This window comes from Psammomys obesus, unplaced genomic scaffold, assembly GCF_907164565.1.
Source record: "Psammomys obesus unplaced genomic scaffold, mPsaObe1.curated_primary_1811, whole genome shotgun sequence".
Classification (NCBI taxonomy): domain Eukaryota; kingdom Metazoa; phylum Chordata; class Mammalia; order Rodentia; family Muridae; genus Psammomys; species Psammomys obesus.
This window is the reverse complement of record NW_026596120.1, coordinates 17,532,332-17,552,010: the sequence shown is the minus strand read 5'-3', so window position 1 is coordinate 17,552,010 and position 19,679 is coordinate 17,532,332. Positions and strand designations below refer to the sequence as shown.

The following is a 19,679-nucleotide window of genomic DNA, read 5'->3' as shown; positions in this document are numbered from 1 at the left end:
AGGACTTGAGGAAAGCATGAATCCAGAAAACGGATCCCTGTGCTAAGGGTGAGGAAAGCAGCCCACACAGGTGGCAGCCTGGCTCTTCTCAGTGGAGCTCAGCCACGGTGGGCACATCCCAGCTAACAAACCATCCAAACATTTATGGTTTCCATACATTTCCAGGGATTCGTGTAAATATGAGGAAACAGAGCAGAGGCACAACCAAGGAAGGGAATTATATATATTGAACACCAGTCAAAAACACACTTAAAAAAAAATGTCAAGTCAAAAAAACTCCAAACATTTCAAAATAACAGAATATTAAAACCTGGGCTCTTAGCTCAAAATGGGATTCAGCAGAAATTAAACAAATTCAGGCCCTGCCCACCCCTTGTAGAGACTGGCTCCTTCTGATGCCACTGTGGCTGCTCAAAGTTGACTCTCCTCACTCTATCTGGTATTTAAAAGAGGTCATCAAGCTGTAGTCCTCCTCCAAGTCCAGAACAGTTTCAACAATGTTCTGATCATCCAAAGCCTGCTTGAGGCTACTAGGGTCAGCATCCAAAGCCTTCTGCGGGCTCTCATCCACAAGCAGGGCCCAGGCTTCCTCCTTGAAGGGTGAATCTTGGCAGCGTCCACACACATGGTTCAATTCATTTTCAAATTCTAGTTTTCCAGCCAGTTCTTCAATAGTTCGAATACTTGTATGGTCTTAAAACAACGACAAAAGAACATTCAGCTTTATAGTTCTACTTAGAAGTTTCTGAGGACAGTTCAGGCATAAGTTAAAAGGCACAAAGCTGCCAGGTGGGGTTGGTGGGACATACCTTTAATCCCAGCACTCAGGAGGCAGAGCCGGACAGATCTCTATGAGTTCGAGGCCAGCCTGGTCTACAGAGCAAGTTCCAGGAGAGCCAAGGCTACACAGATAAACCCTGTCTCAAAAACCAAAAAACAAAAAGGCACAAAACTGATGTAACTCATGAAAGAACGTCTGTTTAGCTTGATACCCACTGCCACAAAGTAGCAAGCAAAGACACACCCCATAAACAGTGAGCATTTCAGAGACTGCAGAATTGGGCATTCCTGTCCTGGCACAGGCAACCAGAGTAAGATGAACCTGGTGCCTTCCTTCTACACCCCAGAGTTCATCCAGCCCCAATTATCTTTACAGTCCCAAGGATAGACTAAACATACTTGTCTCTTGCTCTCATAGAACGCCCTGCCCTGCGGGGGGAGGGGTGTGATAAGATGGTATGAAAACAAGGTCCTTAGGGCCCTCAGAATGTAGACTGGTGCTGGCCTATGTAGACTGGCCTAAGGACACGATGGGCAGAAGAGAAGCAGCCAGTCTTCACCTGACCTCCTGCAGCTGTTGGAGGACAGTCACCCTCCAAAGTTAGGTTTGGGGCCTCCCTCTGGGGCCTTTCTAACCTGGAGATCCTTCCATGTCAGTAGTTTCTGGCAGTGCCTGAGGCTGTGCACCCCTGAGCCAGGGCTGCTGCTCCACTGTGAACGGCTCATTTAGACACAAGACAGTTCAGAGGACATGCAGACACAGAATGGAGTAAATGTCGGGTGGTGGATGTGGTGGTGCACACTGGTAGCCCCAGTGCTCAGAATCAGCAGGATGACTACACGCTTGAGATCAGCCTGGCCTACCCAACTAGACCCTGTCTGAAAAAGCAAAGCTTGGCATAGCCCTAGGGAGGCTCAAAAACAGAACAATAACAACAAAAATGGGGGGGTGGGTAGTGTGGGGTCTGGAGATATGGCTGTTGCTCTTCTTACAGAAGACTTGGGTTTAGTTCCCAGCACCCACTCGGTGGCTCACAACTCTGGAGTTCCAGTTTCAGTGAATCCCAACACCCTCTTCTGGCCTCTATGGGCACAAGGCATGCACACGGTGTGTGTGTGTGCAGGCAAAATATTCATACACAAAATAATCTTCAAATTGTGCCTAGATTAATAATTTTTTAAAAGAAAAATGGGGTGTGAGAGATGCCTAAGTAGTTAAGAGCATTTACTGCTCTTGGAAAGAACCCAGTTTAGTTCCCAGCCCCCATGCCGGGTGGCTCACAACCATCTGGGATTCCAGCCCCAGAGGGACACACCACCTCTAGCCTCTGAGGGTACCGCACTCACACGCACATAGCCACACTCAAGACAGACACAAATATAAACATAATTTCAAATAAAAATATCTGTCAAAGAAAATAGGACATATAGCAGTACGCCAAGTGGCTACTTCGAGGGAGATGAGTTTATTCTTTGCTGACAGTATCTCATTGTGCAGCCTTAGATGGCCTGAAGCTCACTATGTAGATCAGCTGGCCTCAAGTTCATACAGATCTGCCTTCCAAATGCTGGGATTAAATTCAGGTGCCACTTAGCTACAACAAAGATTTCTTCCATATTGTGTTTCCCATCCTAAGGAGACTATTCTCTCTTCCTCCTTAGGCCTACATCCCATTTCCTTTGGCTCTCCAATCAGCACTGAGGTCTAGAGGCTGTTGTCTCTCCCTTCAGGGCCCCAAATCATTGCACTGTGCAATGATCTTGGTGATGTGGGGCCTCACTAGGCCACCTGCTCCTTTGAAGAAAGGGGCAGTGTTTGATTACCTCATTGTTCTCTGCAGAGTCTGTGAGCAAACTAAATTTACCAAATAAGATGTAAGGGCCCCTGGCCTGTGGGAGACCAAGTGGCCAGCTCTCTACTTACCAATCATATCTAGCAGATCCTTTGTGACCTCTGGGCCACAACTGCTGAGCAGCATGTTTGGGTCAACTTTTAAATCTCTCTCCATATCCTTCCTGCAGTCCAGATTGGGTGCGGGGTTGGGGGAAGAAGATGGGGAATTAGATAATTTCAAGAAAATACTGAAAAACTTCAGATAATCCAAAAAGCAAATGATTTGTTGCTTTGTTTCTTGAGACAAGGTCTCACTATGTAACCCTGGCTGGCCTGGAACTAAATCAGGGTGGCCTCAAATTCAGAGAGCCCCCTGCTTCTGCCTTGAGTGCTTAGGATTTAAGACATAGGCCACCATGCCCAGCGAAGACGAAAATGTACTGGTGACCTAAGTTTAGGCTATGAGAATAAGCAGAAACTGCTAACTACATCAGTGAAGAGACCAACAGCAACATCATAGCAATCCATCCTGATTACAGGCTGCACTAATGTTTATGAAACCAACACATGTATTTGCAGTTAAATGGTTTCTCCATTACCTAACTTGGGGATAGGCAAGATGGCCAGACGTCTAAATCACATCACATGTAATCATGACTGCCCTGGGCTGAGGCAGTTTATAGCTACTTCATAGGTCTAAAGGAGACAGTCCAAAAGCTCCCCCCCACCCCTTAATAGGGTTTCTCTGTGTAGCCCTGGATACCCTGGAACTCGATCTGTAGACCAGGCTGGCTTAGAACTCAGAGATCTTCCTGCCTCCTGATTAAAGACCTCTGTGGTACCACCACCCAGCTGCCAAAAAGCTTTAAGACAGGAGAGTGAAACAAAGAAAGAAAAAGCCAGGAGGTAGAGTCTAGCCATGGACTTAAGTATGGCAAAGGTTAGTGATGTCCCTGGCTCTAGACATGAAAGATGGTGTGGGGTATTTTGTTTCTACAGCACAAAATTTTTTTTTTTTTGTGTTTAGATTAGGTTTCTGCAGGACTCACGCCTGTAATCCCTGCTCTTGGGACTTAAGAAGGATCAGAGTTCCAAGTCACTTTCAGCTACACAGGAGTTAAAAATCGGCTGGTTGGGGCTGGAGAGCTGGCTCAGAGGTTAGAGCCCTGGCTGCTCTTCCAAAGGTCCTGACTTCAATTCCCAGCAACCACATGGTGACTCACAGCCATCGATGAGATCTGGTGCCCTCTTCTGGCCTGCTGGCTCACATGCAGGCAGAATGCTGTAAAAATTATCATTGCCAAGCTGGTGGTGGCACATGCCTTTAGACCCAGCACTTGGGAGGCAGCAGGTGGATCTCATGAGTTTAAGGCCAGCCTGGTCTATAGAGTGAGTTCCAGGGCAGGCAAGGCTACAGAGAGAAGCCCTGTCTCGAAAAACCAACCAACCAAATCAGCTGGTCTACATTAACTGCCTTAAAAATAAGCCAGGTGTGTAATCCCAGCACTCTGGGAGGCAGAGGCAAACTCAGGATCCCTGAGTTTGAGGCTAGCCTGGTCTACAAAGCAATTCCAGGACAACAGTCAGGACTCAGGGCTGTATTAAACAGAGAAAACCTGTCTGGAGAGAGAAAAAAAAAAGGTTGGCAGTGCAAATGCAAGTGAGACAACTTGAGTTGGATCCCTGCACCTCCAGTGGAAAGAGGATCAGCCCCTGAAGTCTCCCTTGACCCCCACGGGCATGCTGTGGCATGTGTGTGCCTACTGACACCACACACACATACTAACGACATTTTTAAATTTAGAAAAAATCATCCGCTGGAGAAGGCTGCCCTTCCAGACCTGCGGCAGCCACAGGGCAACTAACAATGCCAGTGACTGCAGTTCCAGAGGCCTTCTGGCCTCTGCAGGCAAAACATCCACACATACAATTTAAACAATTAGGAAAAATCCTCAAAGTCTAAAAGCAAAAACAACAAAACACTGCTAAGTTTTGTAGCTCAGTGGTAAAGTGCCCGTCCTGGCACGCATGAGGCCTTTGGCTCAATCCTCAGCATTATCCACCAGTTTAAAACTAGTTATTAACACTGGTGACCCTTTGGACACCGTAGTTTCCATGACTGGATATCTAGAGTTAGCAACCAGGCTCTCAACCCAAACACATACAGTAACAGTTTGCCGGGCCAGATTGTTAAAAAAAAAAACACGTATGAATTTCCTGTATATAGTCAGCACTTCCAACATGAGGCTAGCTTAGTCATGACTCAGATCTAGGATCATCAACCTTTTTTAAAAATAACTCTCCCTAATTGTTGCTAGTGAGCTATCAAATTAGAATCACCTTAAACTTTCTTTTCTCCAGTTTTCCCCATCTCCTGCAGCTCTCCAAAACTGTCTTTCACGTGCCAAAATGGAAGAGTGCATCAACATATTTTCTTTGCTGGTCAGAGGTTTTCTTTTGGGGTACAGAGGCTGGGGCTTTGCATTAACAGGGACATGGTGTGGCGCAAAGGCAGGGTTCTCATTCTCAGGAGCACAGGAGGCACCAGGGCAGGGGGCAGCAGAGGGGCAAGTTGCCAGTGGGTTTCTGCAGAGGAGCCTGTGCACGGGCAGGGAGGTGAGCGACGGGGCGTCCAGCCTCTGCGGGCCTGTGCACTCCTGGGAATGCCTGACTCCTTCAAAGGCTCGGTCTATGGCTGCAGTCAGCTCCTTCCTGCATCTTCGTAGTTTTTCAGACATTTCCCTAAAAGCGACCATGCCTTCTTTTATTAAGAAAGAATCGGCAACGCACGGAGCAACGTGAGAACGATGCTACAAGAGGCCGAGATTCAACCCCGATTTTGACCTACGGTTACATCATCATCGCTCGTTCTCTTCCTCCGAGAGGGGCGTATCGCCCGCCATTCTCAGAGGCCCCAGATCACCGCGAAGGGCCGAGCTGCCCCGCCTCACCACCCCCCAGAACTTCCTTAGCCGGTGGGCCGCAAGGTCTTTCCCTCCCCCCTCTACTACACCCAGGTGCTGTCTGGGTCCCCAAACTATAGCCAGTCTAGGCTGGAAGGGGACCCTCCCCGTTGCGTCCTCACCCAGCTGTGGCCGCACAAGTGCCCAACGGTCACCGTGCCCTCACGTGGCAAGAGCAGCAACTCCCAACCCCCACCTACTAGGTTAAAGGTCAGTCAACACTCACATGACCACAAAGGGCAACAAGGACCCAAACGGAGAGCGGGCCTTTTAGTAAGCAGGCTCCGCCACTCGGGGAGTAAGGCGGCAAGGTTAAGGAGGAATCTGTTACTGGAAAAAAATATTTTCTTAAACCTTGTTAACTAGTGTTTTGAAGACCTGAAAAGCAACCACCGTGTTCTTCTGAAGAAGACGCCACACACTGCACCCGGTTTTATGAACGGACTTCTTTTAAGGGAGAGCTAATGAAAGTTCCACATCGAATCAGTTTACCGAGGACAGTGGGGAACAAAACAGAATTTCTAAGTTCCATGAGAAGCTGAAAACAAGACCAAAATACTAACGTCATTTCATAACGGGGAAGAAGGCTGGAAATTCTAAGAGAATGGAGTAGAAATGGGTTTCAGTGGCCGTTTAGAAAACTATAAACCCATCTCAATGAACAGCAAAGAACTAGAGGACAAGTTCACTGGAGGCTTATGTGGCCAGACACTGAGGTGACCAGTATAGGCACCAGAACCCAAACCCCGGAGTTCAGAATAGCCCTGCAGGTGGGTCTTCACGGCTGCACCACACTCAGGTACAGGTGCTCCTCTCCATTCTTTGGAATCCATGAGACACACTCCACTGTGTACCAAATCCCACCCACATTTCAGCTCCACAGGTTTCACCTCACCACCCGTTTAAAAGAAAAAAATAATTCAGCCTTTTAACATAACCCTTCTGAGAAAGCAGGGTCTTTTTTTTTTTTTTTCCTCTTCTCATAAAAGAAGGTAATTTCCTCATCTGGTTTTTAGGTTGACATAGCAGTCTTCAGGAGTGCCAAAGATATTCTCCTGGGGGGATGACACTTGTGCGGTGGGGTGGCAAGGTCTCCGAGCGAGCATCAGTTGGTGTCCATGTTGTAAGCCTCCTCATCCCCCACGCCCTGCTGGGAGCTGCTCAGCCTCACCCCTCCTTCAGAACAACTGGGGAAGCTGGGGAGCGAAGATACACGGGAACAGTCATCATCCCGGCGCTGGTAAAACAGGACGTAGGCGGCCTTCGTCTACAACACAAGGAGGGGCCGTTTACTCAAAGTCACCCCACACACACTTTTCTCAGTGCTCCCCATTATTAACCTCACGAAGCCCTTGCCTATAAGCCCAGCAAGGGCAAGACCCTGGAAAGTTCAAGTTCAAGTCCAGCCTGGGCTTCAGAGTGAAAATCTGTCTCAAAAAAAAAAAAAAAAAAAAAAAAAAAAAAATCAATCTTAGGGATTTGGAGAGATGGCTCAGGGGTAAGAGCACTGCCTGCTCTTCCAGAGGACCTGTTCAATTCCCAGAACCCACATGGTGGTTCATAACCATCTGTAATGAGGTCTGGGGCCCTCTTCTGGTGTGTAGGCATACATGCAGACAGAACATTGTATACATAATAAATAAATAAATCTTTAAAAGAAAATCATACACACCTGTTATCCCAGCACTCAAGAAGCAGAGGCAGGAGAATTACACTAAGTTTGAGGCTAACGTGACGTACAAAGTGAGTTTCAGACCAGCCAGAGATAGATAGGATGACCCTAACTCAATAAACAAACACACTGAGTGCGTGAAGCAATGAACACCTGCCATCCTGCCCTGCATGTCCACACCCCGGAGCAGCTGCGAAGGCCCCTTTGCCAGCTGCCTCCTGATGCCATGGCTGTGGAGAAAGGCAGGCGCACGGTGGCGCAGCAGCTCCGGAAAGATGGAGAGTGAATGCAGTCACTGCACTGCACCCAGATCCCCTCCAGATGAGGAGGTAACCATAAAGCTTTTGCTTTTGATTTGCTGGGACAAAGGAACAAGTAGCTACCTCAGAAGGGCACTCACCACTATCTGATCCTCAGAGGCCAAGGACACATTGCTGTCATCAAAGTAATACCACTTCCCGTTCAGCTTGTTCTTCGCATATGCAGTGTCTGCCAAGTTACAAACAAAATGCTCTAATGGCCACCACAAAAAAATAATCTGGTTATTTTACAGGGCTATCATATGCTCATACCCCAAAGTATTACCATTGAAACTAAGAAAATAGACAGGCAGTGGGAATCCACTCAAGAAGCAAATACAGGAGTACTCCCCCAAGTTCAGAGCAGACCTGGCCAAGTCTAGGCAGGGTTGCATACTGAGACTATGTATCAAAACAGAAAAACCAACAACAAATTCCATAACTAATTAACAAAATACATACACACATATAGGTAATAATAATTTATGGTTTTTACCCCCAGGTGAGGGACCAAACCCAGGGCCTTGTGCTTATTAGCCAAGTGTAAGCTAAATCCCCAACCCCTATGACTTGTGTTTTTCTGTTTTGCTTTTGTTTTTGAGAGACAGGGTTTCTCTGTGTAGCCTGGCTGCCCTGGAACTCAGAGATCCTCCTGCCTCCTCCTCCTGCTGGTATTAAAGGGTGCACCACTACCGCACAGTGGGAATACTTCATCTTTTTTTCTAATCTGGACCATTCAGAAAAGCTAGGAAGGCTAAGCACAGAGCTGTCAAAGACCAAGATCACCTATACTTTTGGGACACTCATCAACAAAACAAAGCTACTTAATGTTAGCATCTGAACAAAAAAATCTTTACCTGCTGAGCCATCTTGTCAACTCTAGTGTCTATTTTGAAACTCTCTTTGTAGACCAGACTGGCCTCAAACTCACAGAGATCTACCTGCCTCTGCCTCCAGAGTGCCACCACGCCCGGCTATGTTTATTTTTCAATGAAGATTTATTACTTAAATTACTGAGGGTGGTGGGGAGGAGACAGGTGTACGGTGCCCACAGAGGTCACGCAGTGGTATTGGGTCCCCTGCAGCTACAGTTACAGGCAGCTGTGAGCCACCTGACTGTGGGACCTGGGAACTAAAATCAGGTCCTCTGGAAAAAGTGTTCTCCGCTACTGAGCTATCTCTCCAGCTGCCCCAGTGTCTACTGGGTGGCTGTGATCAGTGCTGGAGACATACACATCACAGTGATACAGCACTTGTCTAAGATTTTCTTCAGTATGCCAAACAAACAAAAATGGCCGTAAGTGTAATCCAGAGCCACAGAGAGACTGGGAGGAGTTGATACTGCTAAGATTTAAGCAAAACAAGAGCAGACGGCTACCATCTTCAGTAGAATGCTCTGGGAGCCTCTGGAGCCCATAGGAGAGCATCAGTTAGGAAACAGTGTCCATCTGGGATTGCAGAGCATGTGAACAAGAAGCCCTTTTTAGGTTGTTTTTTTGTTTTTTGTTTTGCTTTGTTTTTCGAGACAGGGTTTCTCTGTGTAGCTTTTGCTGTCATAGACCAGACTGGCATCTAACTCAGAATCTGCCTGCCTCTGCCTTGTGCTGGGATTAAAGGTGTGCACCACCATACTTTAAGCTAAAGAGCTTTAAATTTTAAATTTCTTTTTTTCTGGGCAGCTGTGACTGAGAGTGTGCTGGAAGTGCAGCTCAGTGGCCGGACTACTTATCTAGGATGCACAGGCTCCAAATTCTATCCCTAGCCCTGCAGGATTGGGGGAAGAGAACCAACACCCCCTTCAAAACTGGTACTGTAATTAAAGCAAAGTTGGAAGGCAGGAGGATTACTGTGAGTATTCTGACAGCCAGAGCTACACAGAAAGAAATTGTCTCAACATAGAACACAAAGTTTTCGTTAAAGTGAACCTAAATGATACATAAACTCTGGGAAATAGGCCAAAAGAAAAACTTTATTATGTTCGCAGGTATGGTGGTGTGTTCCCATCATCCTAGCACATAGTGGCTAGGGTGGAAAGAGCAGGAGCTCAAGTCCACCAAGGGCTCCTACAAGTTACAAGCCAGCCTGGGCTACTGTGAGAGACCGTCTCAAAACCAAACCAAATTAAAACAAAAACCAACGAATTTTGGCATCTCTCCTTCCATGGTTCTGCACCCTTTGTATTTTCTCGGACTTTTATGACACTAATTTTGTGCAGCTGTTCTCAGAGGCGCTTCCCCATGCCATTAACTTTAATTTGAAATGGCTGAGAAGTCTCTGATCAAGCACCTGAATGGCAATGTCAGCTGTGCTCTGCCCCAAAATGCTATCACCAAGACCGGTGCTATACACAGGTGACTGAGCAGGTGTAGGGGCCTACAGCTTTAATCCAGCACTTGGGAGGCAGAGGCAGGCAGAAATGTCCGAGACTGAGACCAGCCTGGTCTACAGAGTGAGTTCCATGACAGGTAGGGTTATGTGGAGAAAACCTAAACTGAAAGATCAGCATAAACAAAGGCAAATGTTTTTGTGCATAAAGCTCTGTCAAGTCATTGCCTTAGGAGGGATCGGTAAACCCAGCAGGGTACCTCACGCCTGTAACCCCCTTACTGGAGAGGTTAAGGTAGAAGGACTGCCAGGAGTCCCAGACTACCCTGGCTGGACTACATGAAGAGCTCCAGGCCGACATGAGCTCATCAGTGGGACTGTCTTGGGAAAAAAAAAAAAATTCGGAATTACCACTACTGAATTAAATAATATGGAAATTTAGACAGGAGAAAGGAAGGAGGACAAAGGATTGAGAAACCCCACAAGCCAGGTGCTTATGGCAGAGCCTGGCACCCAGAGAGAGCACAAGGTAGGGCATTTCCACACCTCAGAAGGAAGCAGATGCCAATACTTACAGTGACCAACCCCCATGGCTCCATAATGATTGGATACAGCAATTAGGTCATAAACATAAGGCCTTGCTGACCGGTCACAGACAAACTCAGACATGTTCAGAGCTCTGAGTAAAAAACATAATAGCCCATAAATACGTTAAACTCCCAGAAGTCAGTGTAACCCAGCAACCCCTCTCACCAGAGCACTCAACTGTGTGCGAACTAGACCAGGGCTTCGACCATTTGTCAGACCAGACACTGGGAGGGGCTAAGCCATGGCACTACCACAGCATGTGAGGTCGTGGCAGGGGAAGGAAATGGCACAGAGGAACTTAGCACCTGAGTGGGTTCAAGGTAATCTCCACTTTGGACTCTCCCAGATGTGCCCACCTCTGGCTATTCTCTCCCACATATCTATAATAAACTTTCTCCTCCACCATACTTAGGAGCGGGCATGTTGTTTCTTTCCTTTTCTTGTTTTCATTCACCTGGTGCAGAAACTTGGGAGGGGCTTAAATGAGTTCCCTCCTCCAAGGAACTTCTGAACCAAGCTGCCGATCTGGCTCTCCCAAGCTATGCATGGATAATTTGTTTCTGCAGGCTTATCTACCCATCAAAATTGATTTTAGAGTCTGCTTCTAAAACTCATCTCCTTGCAGGCTGCAGTGCCTTCTGGGCCACCCACCACACGGGCATATCCCTTCTATGCCCTGCTTGACCCTCCCACCACATGGGCAATATTCTCACTAAGACACACCTTTCCCGATGTTTTCTCTTCTACCTGCTCTAACCAATTGTCACTCCCCTTCTACTGGCTAAGTGTCACTATGAAGCTCCCTGCTCCATCTGCCTTACAAGCCACACTGCTACACCAGGAAGCTTCCTTGCCCTGCTGGGCCCCTATCACAGAGGAAAGGAGTCTTCTGTGACTTGGGACATCTCTCTCTGATCAGTCAGCCTGGGGACGCCCTGGGTTAAAATTGTTACCACAACACTTAACCCTCTCTGATCCCTCATGGCTCCTTCCTAGAACTTTCTCACCTCCCCCAGGAGCTGCCTGCCAGTCTGCAGCTTCTCTGTGCTTTTGTGGCTTCTATGACACTGGAACCCTCCCTCTGGTGGAGTTCCTGCTTGTTCCCCCCTGTCCCTTGTGGCTGCACTGTTCTCTTAGCTAACCCTCCCTATGTTGGAGTTCATTCACCACCTTTCCCTCTTCAACTCAATTCCCTTCTTGAACTCAACGAGATTTTCTTTTAAACCCTCACTGTCTTATTGAAAACATCTTGGCTCAGCATTGCTCACTGGCCAAACAATTGGAACTCACTCAAGTTCCAAAATCTCCTAAATTTTAAGAATTTCTGCTCCTGCACAAGCAATGATCCTGACTTCCCTTATCTCTAAGGTTTTACAGCTTCCCACTCTCGAATCTTTCATCTTGATGACTAGCTTTGCTCTCGAATCTTTAAGGACTATTGTGTAAACAATTGTTATCTCAAACCTACTACAATCTGTACACCTAAAAAACTAATCTAGAGGGAGGTCTCTGGCTAAAATGCTCAATCCCCATTTAGAAAGGCAAAGAGGATGGGCATCAGAAGAAGAAAACAGGAAACAAGTCAGGAGCCTCCCACAGAGTGCCGCTGAAAGGCTCTGCCCTTCAGACTAGCAAGGCAGATGCTGAGACTTATGGCCAAACTTTGGGCAGAATGCAGGGAATCTTATGAAAGAAGTGGGAAATAGTAAGATCTGGAGAGGACAGGAGGTCCACAAGGAGAGCAACAGAACCAAAAAATTTGAACACAGAGGTCTTTCCTGAGACTCATACTCCAACCAAGTACCAAGTACCATGCATGGAGATAACCTAGAACCCATGCACAGATGTAGCCCATGGCAGTTCAGTGTCCAAGTGGATTCCATAGTAATGGGAACAGGGACTGCTTCTGACAGGAACTGATTGGCCTGCTCTTTGATCACCTTCCACTGAGGGGGGAGCAGCCTTACCAGGCCACAGAAGATGACAATGCAGCCACTCCTGATGAGATCTGATAGATTAAGATCAGAAGGAAGAAAAAGAAACCCTCCCCTACCAGTGGACTTGTGGAAGGGCATGTGTGGAAAAGAGGGAGGAAGGGAGGGATTGGGAGGGGAAGAGGGAGGGAACTAGAGGGGGGATACAAAGTAAATAAAGTATAATTAAAAATAAAATAAAAAAATTAAAAAAAAAAAACAATTGTTATCTCAAGACCGATTTGTAAATTCATTGGGTATGCTTAAAAAACCAGTAAAATCTGTAACAAAATTTGGCTTTAAACTTAAAAGTCTTTTTGTTTGTTTTTTTGAGACAGGATTCCTCTGTAACAGACCTGGCTGTCTGGATCTTGTAGACCAGGCTGCCCTCAAACTGCAAGTGCTGGTAATAAAGGCGCCTACCCCGACGCTAAGTGCTCAGCTTTTAGAATCCTGTTCTTAGTGCTTAACTCTCTAATAAAGCCAAATACAAGTAACTGTGAGCCAAGTGCAGTGGCTGATGAGCTTTAAGATATAAGCCACATGACTGGCAGCCATCTTTATTTACTAAGAATAAAGAGTACATGCCATTAACTCCACCATCCTAAGATGACTATGGTATAAAGCAACAATTATAAAACTTCTCAGTCCTACTGAGCCCTTAGTTTATCACTGTATCTTCTTTTAGACTAAGGAAGCAACAAATCTCAAATAGTTTGGATTACTACGGATTTTTGTATGATGAAAAATTTAAAACATACTATATATGTGGTTCAACTCTGGTTAATAATATACTCTAGGGCTGGAGAAACAGCTCAGAAGTAAGAGCACTGGCTACTCTTCCAGAGGTCCTGAGTTCAATTCCCAGCAGCCACATAGTGGCTTCACAACTACCTACAATGAGATCTGGTGCCCTCTTCTGGCATGCAGGCATATATGTAGACAGAATACATAAATAAGTGAGCAAGTCTTTAAAAAAAAAAAAAAATATGCTCAGGGCTGGAGAGATGGCTCAGTGGTTAAGCGCGCTGACTGCTCTTCCAGAGGTCCTGCATTCAATTCCCGGGAACCACATGGCGGCTCACAACTATTTTTAATGGAATCTGATTCCCTCTTCTGTATGTATGAAAACAGAACATTCATATTTATAAAATACATAAATCTTTAAAAAAATACTCTATATGATGATAAACTTTTAAGGTTATAAAGGTTTATTTAGATTAATAAAAGCTGACTTAAGATGTTTAATTACTTAAACAAGCTGCTAGAAAACTTAGATAGCAACATATCTTTGCTAAATAAGGCATATCTGATAGATATCTTTAGTAAATAAGATATATTTGATAATCAAGATTTATGAATTCTATTCATTTCACAGTAATATTTGTCTAGCTTCTCTGTCTTTTGCTTACTTTAAGCTTTAGCTACTTGGATAAACTAAATCATAACAACATAAATAAATAATATAAAGGCAATATTCTATTCTATAATGGTATATCTGGTGCCTGGAAAAAGTCCTTTTTCCAAGGTTGACCATTTAACAAAAGTCCTCCATTACTTCAGAGGCTTGAAGAAAGTTCTTGCTTGCTAAAAAGAGTCATTCTTTCCTCTTCTTGGGCAAGAGGGACTTGTGGTCCCTCCATTAGCGTACTGGCAACCTATCAACTTGTCATAATCAACGTTAGCCTCTAGGCTCCTTCAGTCCCCACCTATGTCCCCTCTCACCCTGAAAACTGTGCTTCTCCCTGCTTACCCTGGAGAGTGTCTTGGTAGTTTGAAATAAACATTTTCCCCTTTCACCTATGGATGGCTATTTTTGTTTCTCTATTGTGCTCATTTTCAGAATCAGTAAAATTGCCAGTCTCCCTATGGACCTTTTAATCTATGATTAAAAGTTTTATAAAGAGCTTCAATAATAAAAAAAAATTGCAATTCTTAACTGGGTGTTGTGGCACACACCTTTAATCCCAGCACTCAGGAGGCAGAGGCAGGAAGATCGCTGTTAGTTTGAGGCCAGCGTGGTATATTAAAAGATTCCAGGACAGCCAAGGCTACACAGAGAAATCAAGAAAGGACAAAAAAAAAAAAAAAAAAAAAAAAAAAAAAGGCTCAAATTAAACAGAGATAAAGCTGCAAAACCCTAAGCTTTTCCTTCTACCATGGAGCCTAGAGACCACACTCAGGTCATCAGGTTTGTGTGGCTTAATGAGTGCTCTCAATGAGCTGTCTCATCAGCCCATTTTGAATTTATCAAAAATACATTAAAGGAGTCAGACATGGTGGCATACACTTCAATCCAGCACTCAGGAGACAGACTAGCATTTCTCTGTGAGTTCAAAGCCAGCCTGATCTATACAGCAAGTTCCAGAATAACCAGGGCTGCACAAAGAAACTGTCTGGAAAAAAAAACAAAAACAAAAACAAAAAAACAAACAAATAAAAAAGAAGGGGCAAAGGAGAAGAAGAGGGAGAGAGAGTGGGATTGGGAGGGGCTATAGCTGGGATACAAAATGAATAAACTGAAATTAATAAAGTAAAAATTTTTAAAAGAAAGAGGTAAAGAAAGAAAGAAGGAAGGGAAGAAAGGGAAAGGGAAAAAGGGAAGGGGAAGGGGAAGAAGGGGAAGTAGGAGAAGAAGGGGAAGGAAAAGAAGGGGAAGGGGAAGGGAAAGAAGGGAAAGGGGAAGGGAAAGAAGGGGAAGGGAAAGGGAAAAAGGGAAAGGGGAAAGGGGAAGGAAAGGAAGAAAGAGAGAGAGAAAGAAAGAAAGAAAGGAAGAGAAAGAAAGGAAGAGAAAGAAAGAAAGGAAGGAAGGAAGGAAGGTAGGTAGGAAGGTAAAGGAAATTTTAACCAGCAAGGCCTTGAACTCAAATGATCCCCCTGCCTTGGCAAGGGATTACTAGCAGACGAAGCCACAATCAGATGAGGAATAGTTCCGCTGAGTAGACTAGCCTCTGGTGCCATGCTCCTGTTAATGAGAAGCAGCACTGAGCCTGTGCTATGCTGGTTGACAGCAGTGATGGAGCAGCAAAGTGCACATAGACTGGTGTGAGGCTTCAAGAGGGGGATTGGCAGTGACAGTCGGTAGGACTCTTTCCTTCTATTAGTGATTTTTCCCACTAGTGGGTGGGTAGGGAGAGAGGAAGGATTGCTCCACAAGTCAATCTCCCAGAGCCAAGAAATAGACAACCTAATTCAAGCATCCTCTCACCCAGTCAGCACCCTTGCAGACACCCACCTGACTGGGAATTCCACAACTGTGTCAAGTTTATCCCGCCAGTATCTGTTATAAGAGAAACGTTTGAGATGAACCACCAGGATCTTGGGCAAGGACCACAAGTCAAACTTCTTTGTCGCCTGCTGGTGCTTCTTACAGGTGGGACAGTACCTGAAGAGAAGAGAGAACACTGACATAGTCTGGTCAGCAGGAAACCACATGGGTACTTGTGTGGGGACACAGCTATAATGTCACAAGAACTATCCCTTCAGGCAGGATGCAACCCCAGTACTTATGAGCAACGACTGGCCTTCTCAACAGGGCAATGGCTTTTTCAGTCCAGAAAACACAACCTTCACACACACAAATGTAAAGATGACCTGTCCAGGTACAGTAAAGGGTTTCTGGGCACAGAGATGGTCCCAGCAAACATGGGCTCAGAGTGTGGGGACTTGCATACCAGGGATCATGCTCCCCAAGGGTCTCCATGGTGGTAAAGAGCTCGATGCACTCTCTCAGGGCCACTGCAGCCTTCTTCTTCTTCTGAGGCTGCGACATGCTGACGTGCTTCTCACAGGCCTGTGACAGAGAAGCATTGAGTTCTGGTAGAGAAATAGCTTCCCGGCTCGAGATGCAGAGGCTCTCTGCCTGGGAAAAACTAGATTTTCTGCAGCCTCTGGACACAAAATGACAAAGCCTTGGGCGCTTTTCATTTCAAGTAATAAAGAAAACTTGTGATACTGTTGTCCAATCAGTGAGAGGAATAAAGTAATATATTCAAGAGCAGAAACCCCAAATGACCTACCTCAGCTTCTTGCTCATCATAGTAAAGGCTTCGGGCCTCACTGTCCCAGTCAATGGCCAGTGTGGATCGAGCTGCGGAGGAACCAGAGTGGCACTTGTTAGGGAGGGACCAGCCACCAGAGAGGCCTCCAAGGGCCCAGAATGAGAAGGGTCACACTTAGGCGCGCCACTACACCTTCTGCCCACTACCAGCCCCTGAGGAGAGCAATGCTAGGCCTTGGGGCAGCCCTGGTCACCCCAACCTCCCAAAGCTTTGGACAAAGTCTCCCTTAGTGCTACAGAAAACCCCAACAACCAGAATCTGACAGGGTGTGCATAGAATGGAGATGGAGTGACTGATCCTCTTGACGAACCACAAGAAAATCTGACACAACAGATAAAGTACTGTTTTCCATCACTGGACAGACACCAGGCACAACAACGATCCCTGAAAGATGAAAAATAAAGTAACCCCTACCCTCTCCCAGTTTACTACTGGCAAGCACCCCAGGGCACAGGTGAAGCGAGGCAGCAAAGAAGACTGAATTAAGGAAGCAAAGTTAAAACTGAGAGAACGGTGTGGTGGTTTATGCTTACAATCTCAGCCTTTAGAAAGCAGAAGCAGGATCAGGAGTTCAAGATCATCCTCAGGAAAAAAAAAAAACAAACAAACAAGAGAGGTTGGGTGCAGTGCCACACACTCTTAGTCCTAGAGCTCAGGGAGGGAGAGGCAGGTGAATCTCTGTGAGTTCAAGGCCAGCCTGGTCTACAAAGTGAGTTCTAGAATAGTGAAGGTTGTTACACACAGGAATTCTATCTCAAACAAACAAACCCATAAAGGTAGATGGCTTGTTGGTGAAGTGGCTGCTGAGCAAGCATAAGGACCCAAGTTCAATACAAGCACACAAGCAGAAAGGCCAGGCATGGTGTAGATGCTTATGATCCCAGTGCTGGAGAGGGAGGCAGAGGCATATCTCTGGGGATGGCTGCATTCCAGGTCTTTAAAACACCTTGTATAGACAAGCAAGTGAGGGCTGATAGAGATAGCTCAGCAGTGACTGCTCTCCCAGAGGACCCGAGTTCAGATCCCTGTAACCATGTCTGGTAGCAATTCTTAGTTCCAGGGACTGCTCACCACACCCCACAAAGTAAGTTGTTGGGTTATTTAATGACATAACTTCTGTGGGGGGAAAAAAGGTGAATAACCAGAGGAATAACAACCAAAATTGACCTCTGGGCTACACATGCACACATGTAAACACACATACAAAAAGCTACATTTAAAGTGGGCAGTGGTGGCGCTCCCCTTTAGTCCCAGCACTCAGGAGGCAGAGGCAGGCGAAATCTCGGTGAGTCAGGCTGGTCTACAGAGTTCCAGGACAGCCAAGGCTACACAGAGAAACCCTGCCTGGTAATAAAACAAGACCACACAAACTAAAAGCCAACTTGAAGCGCTTACTAGAATTTAACAGACCCTAAAGTAAAAAGAAGGAAATCACAGAGAACAAAGTTGCAATTGGACAGAATTATAAAAATACCTCAATTATGCTGTTTTAAAAACATGTAAAGGGGCTGCCGATATGGCTCTGGGGTTAAGAACACGTTCTGCACTCACAGAGGACCCAGGTTCAGCTTCCAGCACCTACAGAGTGGCTCACAATGGTCTGTACCCAGTTCCTGGGGATCTGATGGCCTCTTCTGAGCTTTGTGAGCATGAGGCATGCATGTAGTATGCATACATACATACAGGCAAAAATTTAAAAAGTAGATAATGTCTACAAAAAGGGGGATAGGGACTACAGCTCAGTACTAGAACCTTTGCTTTGTATGTATAAGTCCCTAGTACTATGAAGTAAATAAGTGAAAAATTTAAAAAGATGAAGGAGGCTGGAGAGATGGCTCAATGGCTAAAAGGCCTATCTGCTCTTCCAGAAAACCCAAGTTTAATTCCCAACACCCAATGGCAGGTCTTGACTGTCTGAACTTCCAGTCCCAAGGGATCGGATTCCCTCTTCAGGCCTCTGACGGCACTCACATGCTGCAGAACACACATGCAGGTAAAACAACCATTCACAAGAAAGTGTTTTGAAAGGGATGGGTCGGATTGGAAAGTTGGTTCAGTGGTGAAGATCATTTGCTGCTCTTTCAGAATAGGGTTCAGTCCCCAGTACCCAAGTTGGGAGGCTCAGAACTTCTTGTAGCTCTAGCAACTCTGCAGGCACCAGGCCCACACATGGTACACACACTTACACGCAATGTAAACACAAGAAAACACTCAAACACATAAAAGATTCAAAATTAAAATGACAGAAAGGAAGAGCAGAGAGAAAGAGAGGGGGAAATAAAAAGCAGGGAGGGTAAAGTACCAGTAGTTAACTAGTTAATTTCTTCCCTAAAAGAAGGTGAGAGACAGAAGGTGCAGCTCCTGCCCTACCACGGAGACGTCACACATGACGCATGTCCACAACCAGGGGTGCCTCCTCCCAAGCACACAGCTGCCCTGATTACAAAGCTCCACATAGCTAGCTCCAGCTGCATCAGAAAACTGAGTATTTTACTGAACCGATGGACGTATTCTTCTTAGGAGTGCAACAAGTCTACAGAAGTGCTCTTAACATGATCACAAGAATACCTAAGCCACAGGAAAGGTTTTGCAGAGCAAAGGAAGCCTGTTTGCTTCCAAGGTCATCAAGAGTAAAGATGAAAGTTGTGCCTAAAATCCAAGGACTCGTGAGCTGGAGACACGAAGATCAGAAGTTCAAGGCCAGCATCAGCTACATAGTAAGCCTGAGGCCAATATTTTTCTTTTTTCTGTCTTTTTTATTTCTTTTTCCAGACAGGGTTTCTCTGTGTAGCTTTGGCTGTCCTTGAACTCACAGAGATCTGCCTGCCTCTGCCTCCTCAAGTGCTGGGATCACAAGTGTGCACCATCACACCAGGCTTGTCGGAGGCCAATTTAGACCTACAAGAAACTATGTCTCTTGGGATAAGAGACGGATCACTGGTTAAGGGCACTTGTTGCTCTTGCAGAGGACCTGAGTTCAGATCCCAGAATCTACTTGGTGGTTCACAGCTGTAATTTCAGTTATAGGCGATTCCATGCTCTCTCTTCCAGTCCCCATGGGCACCAGGCACATATGCAGTGCACTGACATACAAGTAAATAAACCATCATACACATAAAAATATTCAGAGGAAAAGAGAGTGAGAGAACAAGAATGCTTGTCTCAGACTTAACCACCCCCACTA

At 45.9% G+C, this 19,679-nt stretch overlaps 2 protein-coding genes across 6 annotated transcripts in view; both read right to left on the bottom strand.

Moving 5' to 3' along the window:
- Positions 1-205: 205 nt before the first annotated feature.
- On the bottom strand, positions 206-5,929 carry CUNH3orf62 (chromosome unknown C3orf62 homolog). Of its 3 annotated transcripts, none has more exons than XM_055629893.1 (4): positions 5,700-5,929; positions 4,955-5,356; positions 2,705-2,796; positions 206-693 (listed from the first exon to the last, which is right to left on the bottom strand). In XM_055629893.1, the coding sequence occupies exons 2-4, from the start codon at positions 5,350-5,352 to the stop codon at positions 428-430; spliced, it is 756 nt and encodes a 251-aa protein (XP_055485868.1). In that variant the 5' UTR covers positions 5,353-5,356; positions 5,700-5,929; the 3' UTR covers positions 206-427. The 3 variants fall into 3 exon arrangements, with proteins under 3 accessions (XP_055485868.1, XP_055485867.1, XP_055485866.1); XM_055629892.1 differs by having other exon boundaries at positions 5,804-5,929; XM_055629891.1 differs by having other exon boundaries at positions 4,955-5,929.
- A 79-nt stretch (positions 5,930-6,008) lies between these two features.
- Usp4 (ubiquitin specific peptidase 4) overlaps positions 6,009-19,679 on the bottom strand; it is a 42,422-nt gene continuing 28,751 nt past the window's right edge. For all 3 annotated transcript variants that reach the window (XM_055629888.1, XM_055629889.1, XM_055629890.1), the window contains 6 exons: positions 16,454-16,524; positions 16,109-16,227; positions 15,670-15,819; positions 10,449-10,552; positions 7,650-7,738; positions 6,009-6,844 (listed from right to left, as the gene is read on the bottom strand). In XM_055629888.1, the coding sequence (XP_055485863.1) occupies positions 6,683-6,844; positions 7,650-7,738; positions 10,449-10,552; positions 15,670-15,819; positions 16,109-16,227; positions 16,454-16,524 (695 nt within the window). In that variant the 3' untranslated portion in view covers positions 6,009-6,682. The remainder of the gene's footprint in view (positions 6,845-7,649; positions 7,739-10,448; positions 10,553-15,669; positions 15,820-16,108; positions 16,228-16,453; positions 16,525-19,679) is intronic.

Coding starts and splice junctions, on each gene's coding strand:
- CUNH3orf62 (XM_055629891.1), bottom strand. CDS start 5,370: ATGGTCGCTTTTAGGGAAATGTCTGAAAAACTACGAAGATGCAGGAAG. Junction 2,797..4,954: donor TGGAGAAAAGAAAGTTTAAG/GTGATTCTAATT, acceptor TCTGGACTGCAG/GAAGGATATGGAGAGAGATT. Junction 694..2,704: donor GGATCTGCTAGATATGATTG/GTAAGTAGAGAG, acceptor CGTTGTTTTAAG/ACCATACAAGTATTCGAACT.